The sequence below is a fragment of the Crocodylus siamensis genome, chromosome 1, assembly GCF_052110815.1.
Source record: "Crocodylus siamensis isolate JL-2025a chromosome 1, ASM5211081v1, whole genome shotgun sequence".
Classification (NCBI taxonomy): Eukaryota; Metazoa; Chordata; order Crocodylia; family Crocodylidae; genus Crocodylus; species Crocodylus siamensis.
Genome location: NC_143395.1, coordinates 394,121,011 through 394,140,206, shown reverse-complemented (window position 1 = coordinate 394,140,206; position 19,196 = coordinate 394,121,011). Strand labels below are relative to the sequence as shown.

At 42.6% G+C, this 19,196-nt stretch overlaps 1 protein-coding gene across 1 annotated transcript; it reads left to right on the top strand.

Annotated features, from left to right (window-relative positions):
- The first annotated feature begins 3,557 nt into the window (after positions 1–3,557).
- On the top strand, positions 3,558–17,717 carry LOC149875255 (inhibitor of apoptosis protein-like). Its single transcript, XM_090030169.1, has 10 exons — positions 3,558–3,694; positions 9,542–9,627; positions 11,081–12,064; positions 12,182–12,281; positions 12,906–12,984; positions 13,796–13,844; positions 14,875–15,117; positions 15,621–15,875; positions 16,018–16,059; positions 16,980–17,717. Exons 3-10 carry the CDS (start codon positions 11,191–11,193, stop codon positions 17,171–17,173), a joined length of 1,836 nt encoding a protein of 611 aa, XP_089886295.1. The 5' UTR covers positions 3,558–3,694; positions 9,542–9,627; positions 11,081–11,190; the 3' UTR covers positions 17,174–17,717.
- The last annotated feature ends 1,479 nt before the right edge of the window (positions 17,718–19,196 follow it).

Sequence of the window (19,196 nt, the reverse complement as noted above, 5' to 3'; positions counted from 1 at the left end):
ACGCGGGAGCTGGTGATACAACCAGCAGTATTTGTATCAGACTGAGAGGTTCTGCCAAGCATATTTCTGCTGATTTTAATGCGGTTGTAACAAATATATTCCAAACCTTCACTTACACCCACTCCCCAACCTTGGAATGATTTGCAACTCCAGAAGGAGCCATTCTCCCAAGGCTGAGGAAGCTCCACCCCACTGGAATTTCAGCTCAGTCTAAGGAGAAAACTTTTGGTCAGCTGTCTCATTTCTCTGCTCCTGGGGAAGAGAAGCCAAACACAGGTACTATAGGATATTGGCACAATTCTTATATCCCCTATGAGCCACTGGACTTTTGGAGCAGAAATGGGGGGAAATGTGTGTGGAGGGAGGGGGCTTGAGCAGGTGACACTATTCTCACAGGAAGGACAGAAAGAGCCCAGCAGTTAAGGTTGGTTCTTTCACCCCCATTTCCCATTGCTTTGAAAATGGGTCAAACTGCTTTTCTATCCATCAGTAACACCAGGCCAGGGAAGGGTGCTGCCCTTTTCCAAGCCAGAGAAGGAAGCAAAGAGGAGCACCTCTCCCCCACCCCTGGCACGCACACGCACACGCACACGCACACGCACCCCTTCCTGATGTGTGAGAGGAGAAGATTGCCAGAACAAACAGTAGTGTGTCAAGGAGCAAAGGGGATATGCATGGCTGAGATGGGGATAGAATTAATATGGAGTGGCTAATTTAGTGCTGGAGAAATTTTCTAAACTAGATCTGGTCTGCTAAACACATCTGTTCAACAACGTGGCCCCCATTGGCCTGCCACCTCCATCAGCTGCTGCCTGCAACCTGTGTTCATTCTGCTGCTGTTAGTGAAAGGTTGCTGACTTGTAAAATTGAATGCTGGGGTTTAGGAAGTATCCAGAAGCTCTGTGCAGTCTGCTATCGTCTTATATTAAACATTTGATCTCAGCTGGGGATTCCAGCAAAGAGTTCCTGCTGTGGGTATGACAATAACTTTATATACTCAAGAGCAAGGGTAGCTCTAATTATAACTTGTATACAGCCTGTGGGTGGGTTGGGTGATCCAAAAAAATAACCAGCAGAAGACCATAAAACCCACATTTAAAGAAAATCACTGTCTTGAATATTCAGCCTATCACATTATTTGGGGGAAATCTGACTTGCTCTTTTTTGAACTTTTAGGGTTGGTAATATTTCTGACTGCTTTTTCACTGATTGGAAATGTCTTTGAAATAAACCCTGGTTATTTTTTTTAACCTAATACATCACTGCAGTTTGCTTTTGTTTTCACTTCTTGAATTCTGTTTGTTGCCTCTGTCTAGAATTGGACAGAGAAAGTTCAGTATTAGAAATGGAACATTCACTGTAGTCCACTTCTGTTGAAACCTCCCTTTGATTTGGGCAGAAATATAAAATCATAAAACACGTTAAAAATTTTTTCAGCTCCCAACTGAGTTCAGTACTTTTAAGGGGTTTAAGATTTGGATCTATGTATGACATTTTTTCCATCTCTGCCGCCTCCTCCTGCCAGACTTGGCTTAGAGAAGAGACGGGGAGATAGTACTACAGGACTACTTCATACAGTGAAGAGACTGATTAAATACTGCACTTTAGCATTGATAACAGTTTGTGCTTGAACAGGAACAGTCAGAAAGAGATTGAGAGTAAATGTGGCTTTAGTCTTTTATAGCTGCATTTTACTGGAACCTCTGGGTACAGAGTTATCCTTTAGTATCATAATTTACATTTTGGTTTTGCTTTCTACATTTTATGCTTTCAGCTCTTAATTGTGAAAACACCCCACCCCCATATCTCCCTTGGGAAACAAAAAACAAACACTGGGGGCTTTTTTTTCCTGTTGTGTATTCTGTTTCATGACAAATTGACCAAGGCCTTGATTGCTTTAGATTTTGAACCTTGGACAGAGTTGTGGATTTTTTCAAATTCTTTTGTGCATACACAACGTTTAACCATTCCAGGGGAAGTTTCCATTACGTTCTGTCCTTTCCCTGTCTGTCTCCCCTTTTGCGACATTTTAGTCATTGAAGAGGAAACAGATTAACTGATGACCACATTTTCCTGTTTTTACATTTCTTGGTAATGAGCCACCCTGGGGGACATTCAAGGCAATCTTGTTGGTCTGAGTGCCAGTAAGAGGAAGGCAACATTCAGAATTGCAGCAAGAAGCTGCTTCTTCCCTAGAGTAGGGGAAGCAAACTAGAGGAGAAATTGAGCTACTTGGTAAAGATTTCTGCTGGCTTAGTTTTGCTGGTCAGGGTACAGTGAGGTATAAGCTCTGCCCCATGTAGCCCCTACTCTAGATGCAGTTATACTAGGAAAACTCCTCTTCTACCAGTGCAGCTAGAGAAAACTGGCTATACTGGGACACTGCTTGTAGAGGTTGTGTGCTCTTAACCTTTTAGAGTCAAGACCTCTCTCAGAAAATACCAGCTTTTGGTTTTCCCTTGTTTTTTGACTGTGGAAAAGTAAGAGAGTAATTCTTCTGTTGCAAAGACCTCAGGAAAAACCCAGCAAATCAGCATGTTTTAACACTGTAGATTCCTAGATGAAATCTCTGGGCTGTGAATCATGTTTGCACACCTTGGTGCTTGCATGACTCCCTTGTACAAGGAAGGATCCTGAACTAGGTGCTGCTGTGTTTTTAGTCTCAGAAGGCTAAATGGGGGCATGGCTAGGGGGACACGGTGAGCTCCCACAAGTGGTGGTAGCAGTGGCGTGTCTCAGCAAGCAAGGAGCTCCTGCAGGCAGCCATGGTGGTGTTGGTGGTAGGCTGAGTGGGGAGCTCCCGCAGGCAGTGTCGGTGGTGGGCCAAACTGGGAGCTCCTGCAGGCGGTGGTGTTGGGCTGAGACAAGCTCCCACAGGCGGTGTTGGTGGCAGGCTCAGCGGGGAGCTCCCGCAGGCGGCCGTGGCAGTGTTGGTGTTGAGCCGAGGTGAGCTCCCGCAGGCGGTGTTGGTGGCAGGCCCAGCGGGGAGCTCCCGCAGGCGGCCGTGGCAGTGTTGGTGTTGGGCCAAGAGATGAGCTCCCACAGGCAGTGTTGGTGGCAGGCCCAGCAGGGAGCTCCCGCAGGTGGCCCTGGCGGTGTCAGGCCAAGCGGAGAGTTCCCGCAGGCAGCCACCACAGTGGTGGCAGTGAGGGGCAGTGGGGTCGAGCACTGAAAATAGGTTACATAAAGGCGCCTGGTAGAGAACAGAGGACCAGAAGCCCGGCCCGTCCTCTACCCAACCGGACGGGTGGCCGCCCTAGGAAAAATACTAAGTGTTGACTGCTGCCGCCCTGGAAGTGCCCGTGTGGCAGGGCCTCCTCCTCCCCTGCGAGCAGCAGCCTCATCAGCTGGGCACTGGGGCAGAATGCGACCCGGCCGGAGGCCGCGGACCCCACATCAGGGCCCCGGGCGGGGGGTCGGGGCTGGCGCTCCCGGGAAGTCCGTGGGGGCGGGGCGGGGCGGGGCGGGCGCGCGGGGGGTGGGGACGGCGCGATATGGAGTTCCCCACCAGCCGCCCGGAAAGCACCGGCCTTCCCATGCCCCGCCCCCCCTCTCGCCGCGCCTGCGCACTGGGCGAGCCGGGACTTTCCCGGCTGACGCGAGTGGGGAGCGGCCGAACTGGGCCCCGGGCCCGCTATAAAGGCGACTTGCGGCCCGAGGCCCTTCGTGTGCAGCGCGAGGCCTGGCTCCCGGCGTGAGTACGGGGGGGAGGTGCGGGACAGCCCGGGGGGGGGGGATAGCGAGCTCCGCCCCGCCTGCTCCGTTTTGCGCCCCCCCCCCCCGCTCTGCTCGTCTGCTCCTGCCGCCCCGGGTTTTGCGCCGCCTGCCTTCAGGGCCGCGTCCACACGAGACGCTCCCTGCGCAGTTGCCTAGTAACGCTGCGCAGTACCGGGTGTGGGGGGTAAAACCCTCGCCAATGCGAGTGGTTATCCGAGTAGTAGCCTTAAAGTGCAACAGTTACTGCATGTTAATGAAGTGTCTGTGTCCTTGTGGTGTGTCCGTTGCCAGGTGTCAGGCTGCACGTTTCCGGAGGAGGGGTGAAGGGTCAGGCTTGTGTCTAGTGGGTGGCTGAGGGGAGTGTTGGGGCCAGAGCCGCAAAGGGCATTGTGGGCCCAGCGCTGCAAGTGCCCAACTCCTGAGCTTGTGGCACCTGGGGTGGGATTCGCAGCCCCGAGTTGGGTGTCTGTTACAGTTTGCAACGATAAATGTGAAGGAGAGGGGTGGGGAGTGCCTACACCCATCAGCAGGAAATGCCGAAGAGAAACATAGCAGGAATCTTGCCCCTGCCGTCCTATTTAAGCAGCCACCTACCGCTTTGCTTGTCCTACTTTTGTCTCCTTGAAACTCCTTGCAGGTGGGTGCACAAGCTGACTGGCTGGCTCTTTCTTTTAAGAGTAAGTGGAGGAAGAAGTGCTGCCTGGTGGTTGGCTCATGCTTTTCTTTAACCATAACCGCATTAGGAAACGGTGCCTTGTGGTTGGAGCATTTGCTGAAGAAGAGCTTAGTTAAAATCTCCCTTCAAAGATGATGTCTTAATAGCCAGGCTAGAGGCTGTGCATGGCTGTTCCTGTTGAATCTGTGCAACCAAATCAATTCAAGATTTATTGGGATGAGAGGGGATAACTAGGTAGGAGTATAGTTTTGGGACACAGCAAGTCACTAGCTGCTGTGCTGAGAGCTTAACTGGGTATTGCTAGGGTGTCCTATAAACACCCCTTTTGGATCCGGCCCATTGGAGGACTTGGGCGTGGTGGTGCCTAGTTTGTGAAGTCCAAAGGGACAGAGATCAGCACACAGAAGTTCAGCCAAGCTGGCAGTGCCTATGGGGACATGGAGTAATAAGATTTAAAGTGCTTAAATGGCATTTTTCGGGGGTGGGGGGAATCTTGGATACCTATGGACTCTTAGGTGTCTAGACAGGGTTTTTGTGGGTTACATCCCGAGGTGATTTAGGCACCCAAATACTTTTATTTTGATCTGTCTCTAAGTTGATTTTTTTTTTTTTGCTTAGTTGGATTTTCAGAGGGGCTTGGTCAGACCAGGAAGATTAGCCATTCTTGTCATGTGAAGTTTAGTAACTATAAAGTTGAGAAAAGAAGAATTTAATCCATTTTCAAATGTGACCATCTTGAAACGGGAAAATAGGTTTCAGTTAAGAGCTCTACTCCCAGAAGTGCCAGACTGGGTCAGACCTAGCCCAGCAGGTGGTCCACCTACCCCTGTAGCCCATCTCTGACAGTAGCAAGTAGTGATGCTTTACAGGGATAATTATATGAATAGAGCATGTCTAGAGTGATCATGCCTTCCCTAACCAACAACCATTGGCTTAGGGATATCAGAGGATACACTTCCTGACTGTTCTATTTAGTAGTTCACGATGGACCTTAAAGTTTACAAATTTGACTAATCCCTTTTTTTTAATGCAGTTAACTATTTGTGTACAAATACTGTATTATACACAAATGCAAAATGGGTCACACCTGGCTGGATGGCAGTACTGTAGGAAAGAATCTAGCAGTCTTGGTGGGTTACAGATTCCATATTTAAGTCTGCAGTGTGACACAGCCACATGCAAAGTGAATGTAGTTCTGGTCTGTATGAGAAGGAGCATTGGCTGCAAGCCACAGGAGGTGATGGTACCTCTTTATTCAGTATTAGTTAGGCCTTATCTAGAATATTGTTTGTAGTTTTGAGCTCCACACTTTAAAAAGGATGTGGGGAAGTTAGAGAGGGTCTAGAGGTTGGTAACAAAAATAAATGGGTTGGAAAGCAAACCATATGATGAGAAGTTGAAAGAAATAGGCATGTTCTATATATGAAAAAGTGTTTGAGAGAGAAATTACAGATATCTGAAGGGCTGCCACAAAGAAGGCGGTACTTTTTTTCCATTGCTGCATAGAGCAGGATGCATACCAATAGCTTGAAGCTGCAGCAAGTCAGGTTTAGATTGGATGGAAAGAAAAACTTCTTCACTGCACTTCACTTCTTCACACTGGGAGCAGTAAAGAATGGGAATAGATTACTTAGGGATGTTGTGAACTCCCCGTCCTTGGAGGCATTGGTCAGGGGTGATGGTTTTCAAACTTCCTCAAGTCACGGACCCCTTTGAGAGAGCTTCTGCTGCTGTGGAATCTCTTCTAAAGACGGATGTGACCTGGTTTGGCAATAACAATCACCACCTTCCAGCCTGGTCTACCATTACCCCCAGTCTCTCCGTAGAGTCCCTGATGAGCTATCCTGGAACACAATTTGAAAGCCACTGATGTTGGATTGACTGTGCCTAGAGTGCATTTTTAAAGAGCAACAGTTAGAAGCCTAGGAGCTTCTCCACACCAGACTACTAGGAGATACTTTGAGGAGCTCTGGAAGCCTCAAGCAGATTGATATTGGAAAGTACCATGCTCAGCAGCAGAAGAATAAAGCAGAGCTCTGCAACTGGCTTGGCCTTGAAAGATGATTAAAGGAACTGGGATAAGTTTATGGACACGGTAGAAAAATGGGACTCTGGCTGTTCACTAATAGGGTGTGATGTATGGAGTTACGCTTGCTGTTCCCAGGTTGCAGAGCAGATGGGAGGGTGTTCCCATTCTTGTGGGCTTTGTTGTTACTATAGAAGGCTGGGATGGAATTTTTTCCCTCCAGTTGCTACAGGTATCATGGCCTTTTTTGGTTCTTTTAGAAGCACTGGTTGTTGGCTGCAGCCAGAGTTGGATTTTGATGGGGTTGTACCTGTGTTGCTGCTGGGACTGAGGCCCAGAGATTCCTGGTTATGGGGTGTTGCTCCTGTGCTGAGGGTCAGGTGGATCACCTTATTTGGGACAGGAAATAATATTCACTTCACGGTCAGATTGTTATTAACCATAGGGGATTTTGACTTCCTCTGTAGTGAAGGGCATGATCCTCTTCCTTGAATCTGAAGTGCATTTTAACAGACCTTGCAGCAGCAGGACACTAACAGCTGTTGTCCCCCTGCTTTGTGTATGTGTGGCAGGTGAGTGCTCTTGGTATCTTTGCGCAATGTGCCTTGTAGTTGTGCAGCAGAGTTCATTGTGTAGTTAGAGAAGGACTTATATGGCCTTGTGAGGACAGAGATGGTCCTGCCTTGAGCAGTGGGTTGGGCTAGCTGACCTCTAGAGGTCCCTTCCAGCCCTACTTTTTTATGTGATTCTGGCTTCCTCTACAATTTCCTGTGGCAGCACATTCTGCAAATTTAAGTACAGGCTATGCTTGTGGTGCAGATGTGTGGAGACTTTCTTTCTTTAAAAAAAGTAAGTGTGAAAGTAGCCAACAAGATACTAGGATGTATATGAAACAGGCTGGAACATGATACAGAAAAAAGTATTCTTTTACATAGAAGCCATGTACAACACTATAAAAGGGTATGGTGAAAGTAAGTGTGTGCAGAGAAGTTATACCCTTTTATAGATGTTGTAACCAAAAATAAGTGGATGTAGAGAAGAGGATGAAAAAGATAAGGGGCATGCAGACATGCTTGTATAATGAAACCTTTGAAAGTGCCTTATCTTAGAAAGGAGATGAATAGTAGGCAATATGATAAAGAGTAACCTGCTCTACAGTTTTCATTAAATAGATAATCAGGAGCTTGTGTTTACAAGAGCAAAGGTATGTTAAATAAAATTGAAAGTATCATGTTTAAAACTGATGAAAGAAAATACTTAATCTTGATCAGTTTGGGGTTAGACTGTGGACTAGCTGTACCAGCATGCTAAGGAAATAGAGAATTTGATGAAATCCAGGGATTAGATAATTGTGTATGAATAATAATACCCCAAATCGTGATAATTGTTAATGCTAAAAGAAGGCCTATTTGTGGATGGGCTGTAAAACCTTGCATTTCAGGACTTAAGTCAATTTTTCTTCACAGTTGGAGGAAATGCTTGTTGGAACCGAATTCTTTGTATGCTTTTGTCAGGTTTCATATCCTCCTTTTGAGATAAGACACTAAGGCTAGAGACAGATATAGCACATAAACTAGTTTAAGTGATCAGAAACTGGCTTAAACCTGTAATAGAATATAAGTTCAGTACACATAAACCAGTCTCAGCCATTTTGAAACTGGTTTAAGATAAACCTGGTTGAATGCATTATCAGGTTTATTTGGGTGAAACCAGTTTATGTGATGTCTGTCCCAGACCCCTTCCTGGTTTAAGTTAAACCAAAGTCCCCCAGTATCCCAGATGCTTTGCAGGGCTGGGCTGTCTGTTCCAGAGATCAGGATTGGCTCCACCCCTCTGCTTCCTAGCCAGAGCTCTGGTGGAGACTGCAGGCACAGCAGGGTCTGCCTGGCTTCCCCCTGCCTCACTCTCACCTTGCTACTCACTGCTCAAGCAGAGATCATCTCCCTCCCTCCCATTTCCCACAGCATGGACCCTAGCTGGCATGTGGTATGCTAGCTAATGCTGAGAGGTGTGTGTGTGTGTCTCCAGTTTCACTGGGATGGGACAAAGGCAGACAGGACGGTGTCCGCTTAGGGGAGCTAATCATTAGGTCACTTGGTAATGTCCATCTGGTTCCTTCCTTGTAAAAAGCTGTTTAAGAACTTGAACTAATGAAAAAGGCTTCTGTTGTCTTGATTGGCTGCTAAACACTGTGTTATCAGTTCCCTGCTGGCTCCCTCGCCTGTCAGGTTTTTTATAGACAATATGAAGAAGCAGGGAGAGGGAGATTGAAAAGCTCAGTACCATGAACAGATGTATGTGCTGTACATCCACATTTTGCCTCAGTGCTACTAGGGGGCTGCGGGCTGACAACACTCCTGCCCCATAAGCAGCAAGCTGGGATAAGACTGGCACAGTTTAGGCAAGGTGAGGGGTTTACACCCCTCCCTAATTGGAGTGTCCTGCCAGGGCCTGTCCAGGCCCCCCTGCCCCCCCCGGCTCAGCGCTATAGAGGGAAGGGAGGGCTGCTTTAGAGATAATAAAGTCACACGCACTGATTTCTGTCCCCCTGCTCTCTCTCTCTCTCTTCTGGAATTTTTTTGAATAACTGCGTTGTGCTTTGAACGTTTTTCCTTTTTTTTTTTTTTTTTTTTTTTTTTTTTCCCCTGACATTTTAAAAATGCTTTTATATGTCAGTAAACTTAATTAAATATCGAAATTGTTTCATGTCTTTACTTCAATTTAACTGGACTCATACTTCTGTGTGGACTTTTTCATACAGATTTAAATCTGGATTGTTGCTGGTTAATTGAGTTCACGGGTACAACCTAACCCATTCAAAATCTTGTCTTTTTAGATACAGCAATACAACATTACACATAATGAACCAAGCCACTTTTCTAGTCTTCATGAAACAAAATTTATCCTTAGTTATTAATGTGTATTAATAAGGAAAGGGCTGGGAGGGGGTTCTCCACATTTAAAACATACCAGCCAGCCATCTCAAAAAAACTGCTTTGGGATTCTAGTATTCCAGTATTCTGATAATTCTTAAATAGCCTTGATTGGAAACATTAAGAGCCTGTCTCTTTTGTTTGTTTGTTTGTTTACTGACAAATACTTTCTTTCCCCCTCCTTTACAGGTTTTGGCAGCAGAAAGGAATCCAATGGTTCAAACTATAAACATTTACAATTTCTTCTTGTGAGCAACAAATCTCAACATGGAGACGTAAGCTCCTTAGAAGGGACTTCAGTCTGAACTCTGGGAGGTAGTTTTGTGCACAAATAAAGAAACTAAGAAGTTAACAGTGCTTATATTGACCAGCAAGGATTCTGTTTGCTTTATAAACATGGCTTACAGGACCAATGAAGTTAATATACACACGATATTGGGATATTCCAACAAAAAGCTATCTAGTTATATTAAACACCATAATGATACAATTGTGGCCGAACAACCTGGCTAAAATTCTGTTGCCTAACTCTGTATTGAGCATGTTATGAAAGCAAAAGCTTTGGAGTTATTCCAAACCAGTTGTTCAGGGCAGAATATTCTTGTCATTAATGGTATGCGGGGACCATTCTTACCATAACTACATCTTTGTTTTACATAAGGTAGATATAAACTAAGATTTATTTTGTTTATGGTGTCTTGCATATTTTTAGATGAAAACTGCAGTAAAAAGGGTGGGTTGTCTTGTTTGGCAGCCTAATGATGTGAAAATACACATTGGGTTGTCTAGAAGCCCTCCTATTCATGCCTATGAACACACTAAACTATTGTTTTAAATTTTTCAATTAAAATTTCAGGATAGTTGTGACACCTTAGCAAATAATAACCTTTAAAATTGTATGAAAACTTCATTTTAATTAGATACATTGCAATATCGTTTAAACAATGGCTGATTTTCTTGACATCAGAGCTTTATATCAAGATACAGGTGTATCCCTTTTAGTTTCTTTATTAGTAGGAGGTTTTGATCAACTTCCTCTTTTTCCCCATCTGGTGGGTATTCCTTTTCTTACAGACATACAGGTTTCCCTCACTTTATGCTGTACATCCGGTCCTAGAAAATGGTGCATAACTGGAATTCACATAAAGGGAACCCACTTCACAATGTAACAAATAGGGGTATGGTCCAATACCTTGACTGTACTGACCCCCAGACCCATTTCTACCACTTTTACAAGACAATTTTGGTATTCACCAACAGTAGACACTATGCACAAGCACAGGGCACTACCATATTGGGGATGGCAACTACAGAAACATGTGTTGCAGACAATGAATGAGGAGCACATCCACACAGGAGACTGTATTTTGGTGTGTGTCACTCCCACAATGCACCGCACAAAGCAGCTGACTGTGGGCTTCTACCACACCAATAGCATAAGAGTGAATTTACCTTGCATGTAATGAATTTTTGGTATAAAAAGGATTATTACATAAGAGCAAATTCACACATACAGAACCCTCCTAAAGGGAGGGAAACCTGTATATGATAAGGAAAACATTGATACATTATGTAAGGACTATCTGTATGTGCCAGATGGAGGATATAAACTTTATACGCTAAGTAATTTTGCAGCAGGCTTCTTCAAGCATTTCAAACTTATTAATGTATAACTAACTTTATTTACATGTGTATTCCAAGTTATAAACCAAAGTGTTTCACCTCCAGGTCCTTACTGTAATAAGGCTCAGGGGTTATTCAAAATCACCTACAATGCACAAAACCACCTCCCAGAGAAAGACTTGTCCCATTCTTCCACAAGAAAAAAAAGGTTCATCATGAACATAATGGAAAATAGCCCATTCCTGGCTAACATGATGAAATACAGTGCTTTGTGTGAACTGAAGTATGACTTGTCATGTGAACTCTACAGAATGTCCACATTTTCTGCTTTCCCCATCAACGTGCCAGTGTCTGAAAGGAATCTTGCCCGGGCTGGGTTTTATTACACTGGTGTTAAAGATAAAGTTAAATGCTTCAGTTGTGGCTTGATGTTGGATAACTGGAAAAAAGGAGATAATGCAATGGAAAAACACAAACAGCTCTATCCTAGCTGCAGCTTCATTCAGGGATTGCTTTCATTAAACAACCTTGGATCATCCTCTCATTCTGCCTTTTCACCTCCGGCCACAACGAGCAACCTGTCACCACCTTTACATTCCATAACCCTGGCTACAAGTTTAAATGAAATTGGTTACTTCAGTGGCTCTTTTTCTAGTGGTCCTCAAGTCCCGATAACTTCTAGGGCAGTTGAAGACATCTCATTTTTGAGACCCAGATTTTATAATCCTGCAATGAGCACAGAAGATGCCAGACTGCGCACTTTTCAGATGTGGCCTCTGACTTTTCTGTCACCAACGGACCTAGCAAAAGCTGGTTTTTACTACACAGGGCCAGCAGACAAAGTTGCTTGCTTCACCTGTGGTGGACAACTGAGTAACTGGGAACCAAAGGATAATGCCATGTCAGAGCATCAAAGACACTTTCCTAACTGCCCTTTTGTGGAAAATCAAACTCGAGATCAAACAGGTTTCTGCGTTTCTAACCGGGAGATGCAAACCCACGAGGCACGTGTTAACACTTTTATAAACTGGCCAACTAGAATTCCTGTTCGACCTGAACAGCTTGCAAAGGCTGGCTTTTATTACGTAGGTAAGAAAAGTTGATGTGTTTAGTTTGGTTTGACATATTTTACAATTTGTGTGCACTTTTGCAATAATTTGCACAATTATTGTTGCATGACACTTAACTGTTATCATGATTTTAAAGGTCGCAATGATGATGTCAAGTGCTTCTGCTGTGATGGTGGATTGAGGTGCTGGGAGTCTGGAGATGATCCCTGGATCGAGCATGCTAAGTGGTTTCCAAAGTAAGTAAACTTTACCACAATTTCTTACCTATTCAGATAAATTAAAAGAAGTTGATCCTGTATAATTTTGAGAGAGACCCTAATTTTCTATGATTCATATATATGATTTGTGATTTCTTTTTAATTGCTTAGCTTTTCATTGTTTTCAGGGCTCATAAATAATGAAAAAGTGAACTTGTCTGTAGTTCATCTATGCTACTGACCCTGTAACCAGCTGCTCATTTTCTCTAATGAGGCTCGTATGTAACCAGGTGTTTATTGACATACACCTGGTATTTTGATCAAAATAAGTGTTACCTGAATTTTATAAGCCATTGTGTATGTACCCTACTTTCTTGGTATGGTATCAGTTATTGAACACTTTTTTTTTTTGGTATTAATGAGATGATATTTATATCTTGTTCAGAAACTTGGCCATATCACAGTCCCAATTCATAAAAGTAATCCTTGTCAGTAAAGAGTTATAAGTGCAAAGATGAAGTTCTGTTGAAAATGGATTTGAACAAGTAATTCTTACTTCATGGAAGCAATTTGAGCTTTTAGTGTTTTTTCAGCAAAGCTCTTAACTAATCTTATGGGGAAAATAGAAATTGTAATTTGACAGATATCTCATTGATGTTTCAGATGCGAGTACCTGCTGCGTGTTAAAGGCATTGAGTTTGTTAGTCAAATTCAGGCAAGGTTTCCCCATCTTCTTGAACAGGTAAAAATTAAAATGTAGGTTTCTGGGTGTTACTGTTGATATTTAAGGGACCTAATTTATATATATATTTTCCCTTGCTGCTTTTTTAGATAATGCTGTAATAGGCTTCTGATATGAGGTTAAGCTTGTGCCAGGAAAAATAACGTTGCCCCAGAATGAATGGAATCAATGTTTATTTCATGGTCTCTTCTCCACAATTGACACATTACAAAACTACTTGGAGAAGCTGCATTTTGAGAACTGATGTAAAAAATGGCATGTGGGTACTGGAATTAAATGTTGCCTGAAGACCAAACTATGTATTCACTGTCTATAATCAAGACATTCTGATACTTAGTGGGGCGGGGGGTCTCGTAGCCTCAGAACCCCAGTCTCATGAACGGAAGCCCTGATTATGCTAAGCTTCATGACTAATTTAGATCAGTAACTCTTGCAGATTAGAAATCAGCACTGCATAGTTTGGGATTTATTTTTAATTAAACTTTTCAAAACCATGTCTCTTTTTGGCAAGGGGGGGGAGCAGATTTCTTTTTTAGTAGGGAAAAGCATGTTTTACTAGAAATGTCCAGTGTTTACCTCATCTTCAGTGCCCACCACATTAGGAATCTTAATGCTCACTTAACTGCCTGTACAACTATTTTGCAAACATTTTGAGTTAAAACTTCTAACTGATTTACTAAACCAGGATCTCAATATTGGCACTTCAATATTTTGAGGAATAGAACGCATTAGAATGGTCAGTGCTGTATGCAAAGAGAGAGGCTCTTGGATACTGATGGTATTGCTTTGTTTTTTGTTTTTTTTTCTATAGCTCTTGTCAACATCTGATACTCCTGTAGATGAAAATGCAGATCCATCAAGTATGTATATTTTTGCCACGGTATTATGACTTCTAGCGTACGTGCAAACTTCAGTAGAATGATGAGCATAATGTAAATTATATATATTCTCGATAAGATTAGCTTGCAAAGAAATTTCCAACGCTTTCAGGAAGCTATTGCATTTTGCATCTTTCCCTGCAGATCTTAGTATTCCATTTTCAACCCCCCCTTAATTATCATCAAGGTGTTGTGTCCGTGAAATATAATATTTCTTTGAGGCTCATTGCAAGACATGTCTTGAATCTTGGTTGTTTTTCCCAATCCTGAAGATTTTAATGAAAATGATATTTTAGAGTTGGCCTCTGCCTGTTCTATAGTAGCCTTGTGCTTAGCTACTCTAGAATCTGCTAGAGTAATTCAGCACATAAAGCATTTTAGCAGCATTCTCTAACAAGATTTGTTACTAATCGAGTTGCCTGCAGTTAGGCCAGGGCTCTCAGGAGTGGGTACTAGCCAAGAGAGGGCAAACTCAGTGGAGCACTGTAGGCATTTTCGGGCTATAAATCTGTCCTTCCTGGGTGGAATCTCCAGATAGAGGAGGAATGCATTTCCACTGGGGTGCATATCCTGTAGCAAGATGCTCAAGTGCTTCATTTATCTTGGCAGGTGTCAGTTAGGTTGATCAATAGTAGAGCTGGAATCTACCATTAATTTCCTAGCTGGGTAATTTTATCTTGAGAGAAGTTATATCAAAAGGGGAAATTTTACAAGACTAGACTTAAATGAATAGAATTGAAATTTGGTAGGGCATGGGGAATGTTGTTCTTAAACTGAGTCTTTTTGTTGAAGAGAAGCTCTTAATCTAAATCAGCTAATAAAATCTAACCAAGTTCTAAATGGATTTTTTTTTTTTTTTATGAAGCTTGCTTTTTATTGACTGACTGACTGACTTCTTATACTAATCTAATTTTGTATGGAGAGGTTGAAAGCTTAAAAATACATAAAACTTCAAACCACCTAATGATGTGTGTGTGGGGTTTTTTGGGTTTTTTCCCCTTCTTTTGAATAGTTATTCATTTTGAACTTGGAGAAAGCCGGTCCGAAGATTCGATCATGATGAACACCCCTGTAATTAAAGCTGCTTTGGAGATGGGATTTAGCAGAAGATTAATAAAGCAGACGGTTCAGAGCAAAATCTTAGCCACTGGAGAAAATTATAAGACAGTTAACGATCTTGTGTCTGATCTGCTTACTGCTGAAGATGAAAAGAGGGAAGAAGAGAGGGAAAGGCAGTCTGAGGAAGTAGCTTCAGGTATACAAAGGGAACAAATCTACCTGACAATTTCTTGTTGAAACCAAACTCCTTTCTTAACTCCTCCTCCCCATATTCTCAGATACGCTACAATGTGGAGGGTGGCTGACAGTAGACTAGATACATAGTTTAAAAAGTTAGACATACTTCAATTTACAGTAAAAGCTTTGATATCTGGCATGAGTGGGGCAAGGGGGGTGGCTGTTATTTGAGAGTTACATGGAAGACAGTGCCATACTTGATGTTCATGCCAGATAGACTCGTCAAAGATTCCAGTTGCTAAAAAGAGGATTTGTATTGGGATACTGGAAATTTGGTTAACAGAGTATTTCAGTTAGTAAAATGCCAGTTAACAGTTCTTCTAATTATGGGTGGTAAAAGTGAAATGAAGATTTTTTGAAAGATCTTCTAAAATTGTGATTTTACTGATAAATAATGCTGCAATGTGAATTTTTAAAAAAATGCTTTTTCTTTCTTTCTGCCTCACCCTTCTTGAATTCAAGATGATTTGTCACTAATCAGGAAGAATCGAATGGCTTTGTTTCAGCGTTTGACCTGTGTGTTTCCAATCCTGGAGAGTTTATTGTCAGCTAAAGTCATAACTGAACTTGAACATGATGTTATTAAACAAAAAACCCAAACCCCATTGCAAGCAAGGGAAGTGATTGATACAATTTTAGTGAAAGGAAATTCAGCAGCCAATATATTCAGAAACTGCCTACGAGAGTGTGACCCCATATTGTACAAAGACTTATTTGGTGAGTTTTCTGAAAGTAGTATGTATTAGAGGAAAAATATGGGCAAATATTTCTTGTGTGTGTAGAGATATATTTAAGGTGCAGTAACTTTTTAAAAGTTGGAATATAGATTATTCTAGTAACACGCATATTTTCTTTTTAGTGGAAAAAAGCATGAAGTATGTCCCTATAGAAGACATTTCAGGTAATTCTTTTTAGTTTTATTTTTAAAGTGATCATAGAAAATTAGGGTTGGAAGAGGGGCCTCAAAAGGTTATCTAGTCCCAACCCCCTGGGACTAGGGACCTTAGGAGGTCATGTAGTCCAAACTCTGCAGTGATATAGGATAGTAACTGAGATTTGTCAGCAGTATTTTCTCTTTTAGAATACCTGTTACTTGTATTCTTTTTAACCCAAAATTAGAGAGTGGATGTGTGCCTTAATTTGAAGTCAGTTTTAATGTATATGTTTTGGCTGATTTTAACTTCTTCCCATGTGCCCCTAAATAGTGAATGTATGACTGACTGCTATCAGTTTGAGGATTGTTCCAGACCAGTTTTCTTCTAAAAACTCAAGAAGTTGAAGCACAGTACACCTTTTAGTCAGGTTCAAAAACTACATCCTGGGTACATCTACACGTGCTCCTGACTGCGCAGTTATTAGTGCATGGTCATTAATGTGCAGTAGCTGCTGTTGTTATGACTAAATGCGCAGTAACTACTGTTACTGCACAGTCCCAGCAGCACACAGGTCATTTCCGACCCTACACAGTAGCATCGGCATCACAGTTTGTGCCTGATGACTCTACGTTGTCGTAGCAACAAGCTAAGTTGCTATAGCTCATCACTACAGCGACATAGCATCTCTTGTTCCAGCTGCAATTTGTGCTTCCACCAGTAAGGTTTCTCTTGCCTCCTCTCTTCCTTGTTTGTAGATACAGATACTGACAGAAGTACATTTTCTAGTAAATGCAAAAAAAGGAAAAATCAGGAGTTTAGAGGGAGAGGGGGTGTGAGTGGAGGAAGCCAAACTGGATTATGCAACTTCCACATTTCTAATCATAGTGCAGAAGAGATCATGTAAAGAGATCAAAAACAAAGCTAAGTGAAATCTTTTTCTGTGTAGGTTTACCCATGGAAGAGCAGCTGAGGAGGCTACAGGAGGAAAGAACCTGTAAAGTGTGCATGGACAAAGAAGTTTCAATTGTATTTATTCCATGTGGTCATTTAGTGGTGTGCAAAGAATGTGCACCTTCCCTTCGAAAATGCCCTATTTGCAGGGGAACGATCAAGGGTACAGTTCGTACTTTCCTTTCGTGAGGAGGGAAACCTATGCAAGGTTTGCTCATGTTCCTGTGGGATCCTTGCATTGCTCAAGACTAAGCCAGCAGTGTCTTAAGAATGGAAATTCTGGTAAATTGCTTACTTCAGATGTACTGTTGGGCAATAATGGGCTGTTGTCATTGTACTCATCTTAGACCTTATTCTTCCAGATAGTCATGAAGAGCTTGTTTTCCCATTGTTTTTGGAGAGATTTACACAAGCTGTTGAATTCTCTTGTTGAAGTAATTTTTTTTTTCTCTCAGAATGTTCTAAGTAAGGAGAGAGTCCTTTCAGAAGCATAACCTCACTCTGATCTGGAGAGAGGCTCTTTACTGATCAAGCACATTGTTTTGATAGGTTTGATTTGGTTTTAAAAAAAAAAAAAAAAAGTCTTGTGCAACTGAATTGAGTAGTAAACTTGAGAGTTAATCAGTGGAGCCACTAACACTTTCAGTGTTGTTTCAGCTGCTGTTTTGATTTGCATTTTATTTATTTTTTTGTTAACAACAAAGATTAAAATAAAACTAAATAAAAGATCCAAGCTCCACTCTTTTTGTATCTGGATATCTTAAGTATAATTAACATTAATTAAATACGTGAAATATTCATTTCCCAATAATTCTCCCCCCAGTAATAATGCTTATAGCCTAGTACCAGCTATCAACCCATAAATTGAGTACTGATGTTAAAGAGGAATTCTAGTGTAGGAATTGCCATCATGATTTTACAAACTGGAAGTAAAAGTACTGGTAACTGGTTGTATAACGACTTTTTGATTTTTAGATGGTATCTACTCCAGCCAGCACAAGAGCTGTGTTGAAACATAATAGTCTTCTTTCATGGCACTTGGTCACTCTTTATTTGGCATTCTTTCCCACTCTGTTAGCTTTTTTTCAGTTTTAATGCCTGTGAACCAGAGCTCTTATTCAAGGACATGCAGCAGCAATCTCTGGACCTGCCAGTCATGCTGTTAAAATGCTTTTTTATTGCAAAACTCCTAGCTGCTAAACAAACTGTGCATAGGAAATGTATTTGATCTTACTGTCAGCTCTATTCAATAAGTCCACAGCAAGTTAGGTGTTACAACTCTTGACTTCTAGGAGCATGCCACATCTAAGCTTCTTAGGCATGCAGAGAGTTGGGTGCCTCCCGTGGGAATTTTTCGTTGTCCTTCTGAGTGGAGAGCTGCATAGTGCTTTCCAGTAGGCAGTTCTAAATGCAGGAGCATCTCCATACCCATGCCCTCAACATATTGATTCTGAAACTGGGGCTGTAAGCAGGGGCTCACGTATCCAGAGCCTGGCTCCTTCCCCGAGAGTGGGTACTTAAAATCGTCCTTTCAAAGAGCTAAATAAGATTTTCTCTTCTGATGTAACTGGAGCAGGAGGTAAAATAAGAGGTTGCTACCACTTCCATAATGACATTGGTGAGAAGATTTCCTAAATAAATGGCCAAACTGGAGAGGAGCACTCTTTATCCCTCCTACTGAAGCTACGTGACTAGAACAAAATACAAGCTTTGTAGGATCAGGAAGGCCAGAGGGAACTATACGAGTTAGGAAATGTATTGTAATTATGCAATAGGTGATGGATGTTTTATTATACTGGATACAAATGTGACAGCCTTCCACAGCTCTGTGGTTTAAGGAGACAGGGACAGACCATTAAAATGCTGATGAGGTCAGGATGGAAGAGTCAAAGATTTAGACTAAGGGTGTCAACTCCCCACTTCCCTACCCCCCTACTGCCAAGCAACCTTCCTGGGCTGGATCTGGACCCACCTCCAATGGTGGGGCAAACAGCACTGTGTTGGCTCAGGAAGCTGCAGAGATTGACATGGCTATTGCTCACACCTTGCTACCAAAACGCATCCACAGTAGGGCTTTCAAGCCAGATTTTGGGAGCGGGCTCAGCCACCGAAGTCCTGGCACCTCCTGAGTTGAATGAAACCACTCCACAAGCCATAACTTTGACGCCCTTGATTTAGGTGAAAGACTGTAGATCTGTTTAATGTAGGAGGA

Excerpts from the sequence above, each read along its gene's own strand:
- LOC149875255 (XM_090030169.1), top strand. The coding sequence starts at position 11,191 with ATGAACATAATGGAAAATAGCCCATTCCTGGCTAACATGATGAAATAC. Across the intron at positions 12,282-12,905 it reads CATGCTAAGTGGTTTCCAAA|ATGCGAGTACCTGCTGCGTG; the intron begins GTAAGTAAACTT and ends TTGATGTTTCAG. Across the intron at positions 13,845-14,874 it reads TGAAAATGCAGATCCATCAA|TTATTCATTTTGAACTTGGA; the intron begins GTATGTATATTT and ends TCTTTTGAATAG.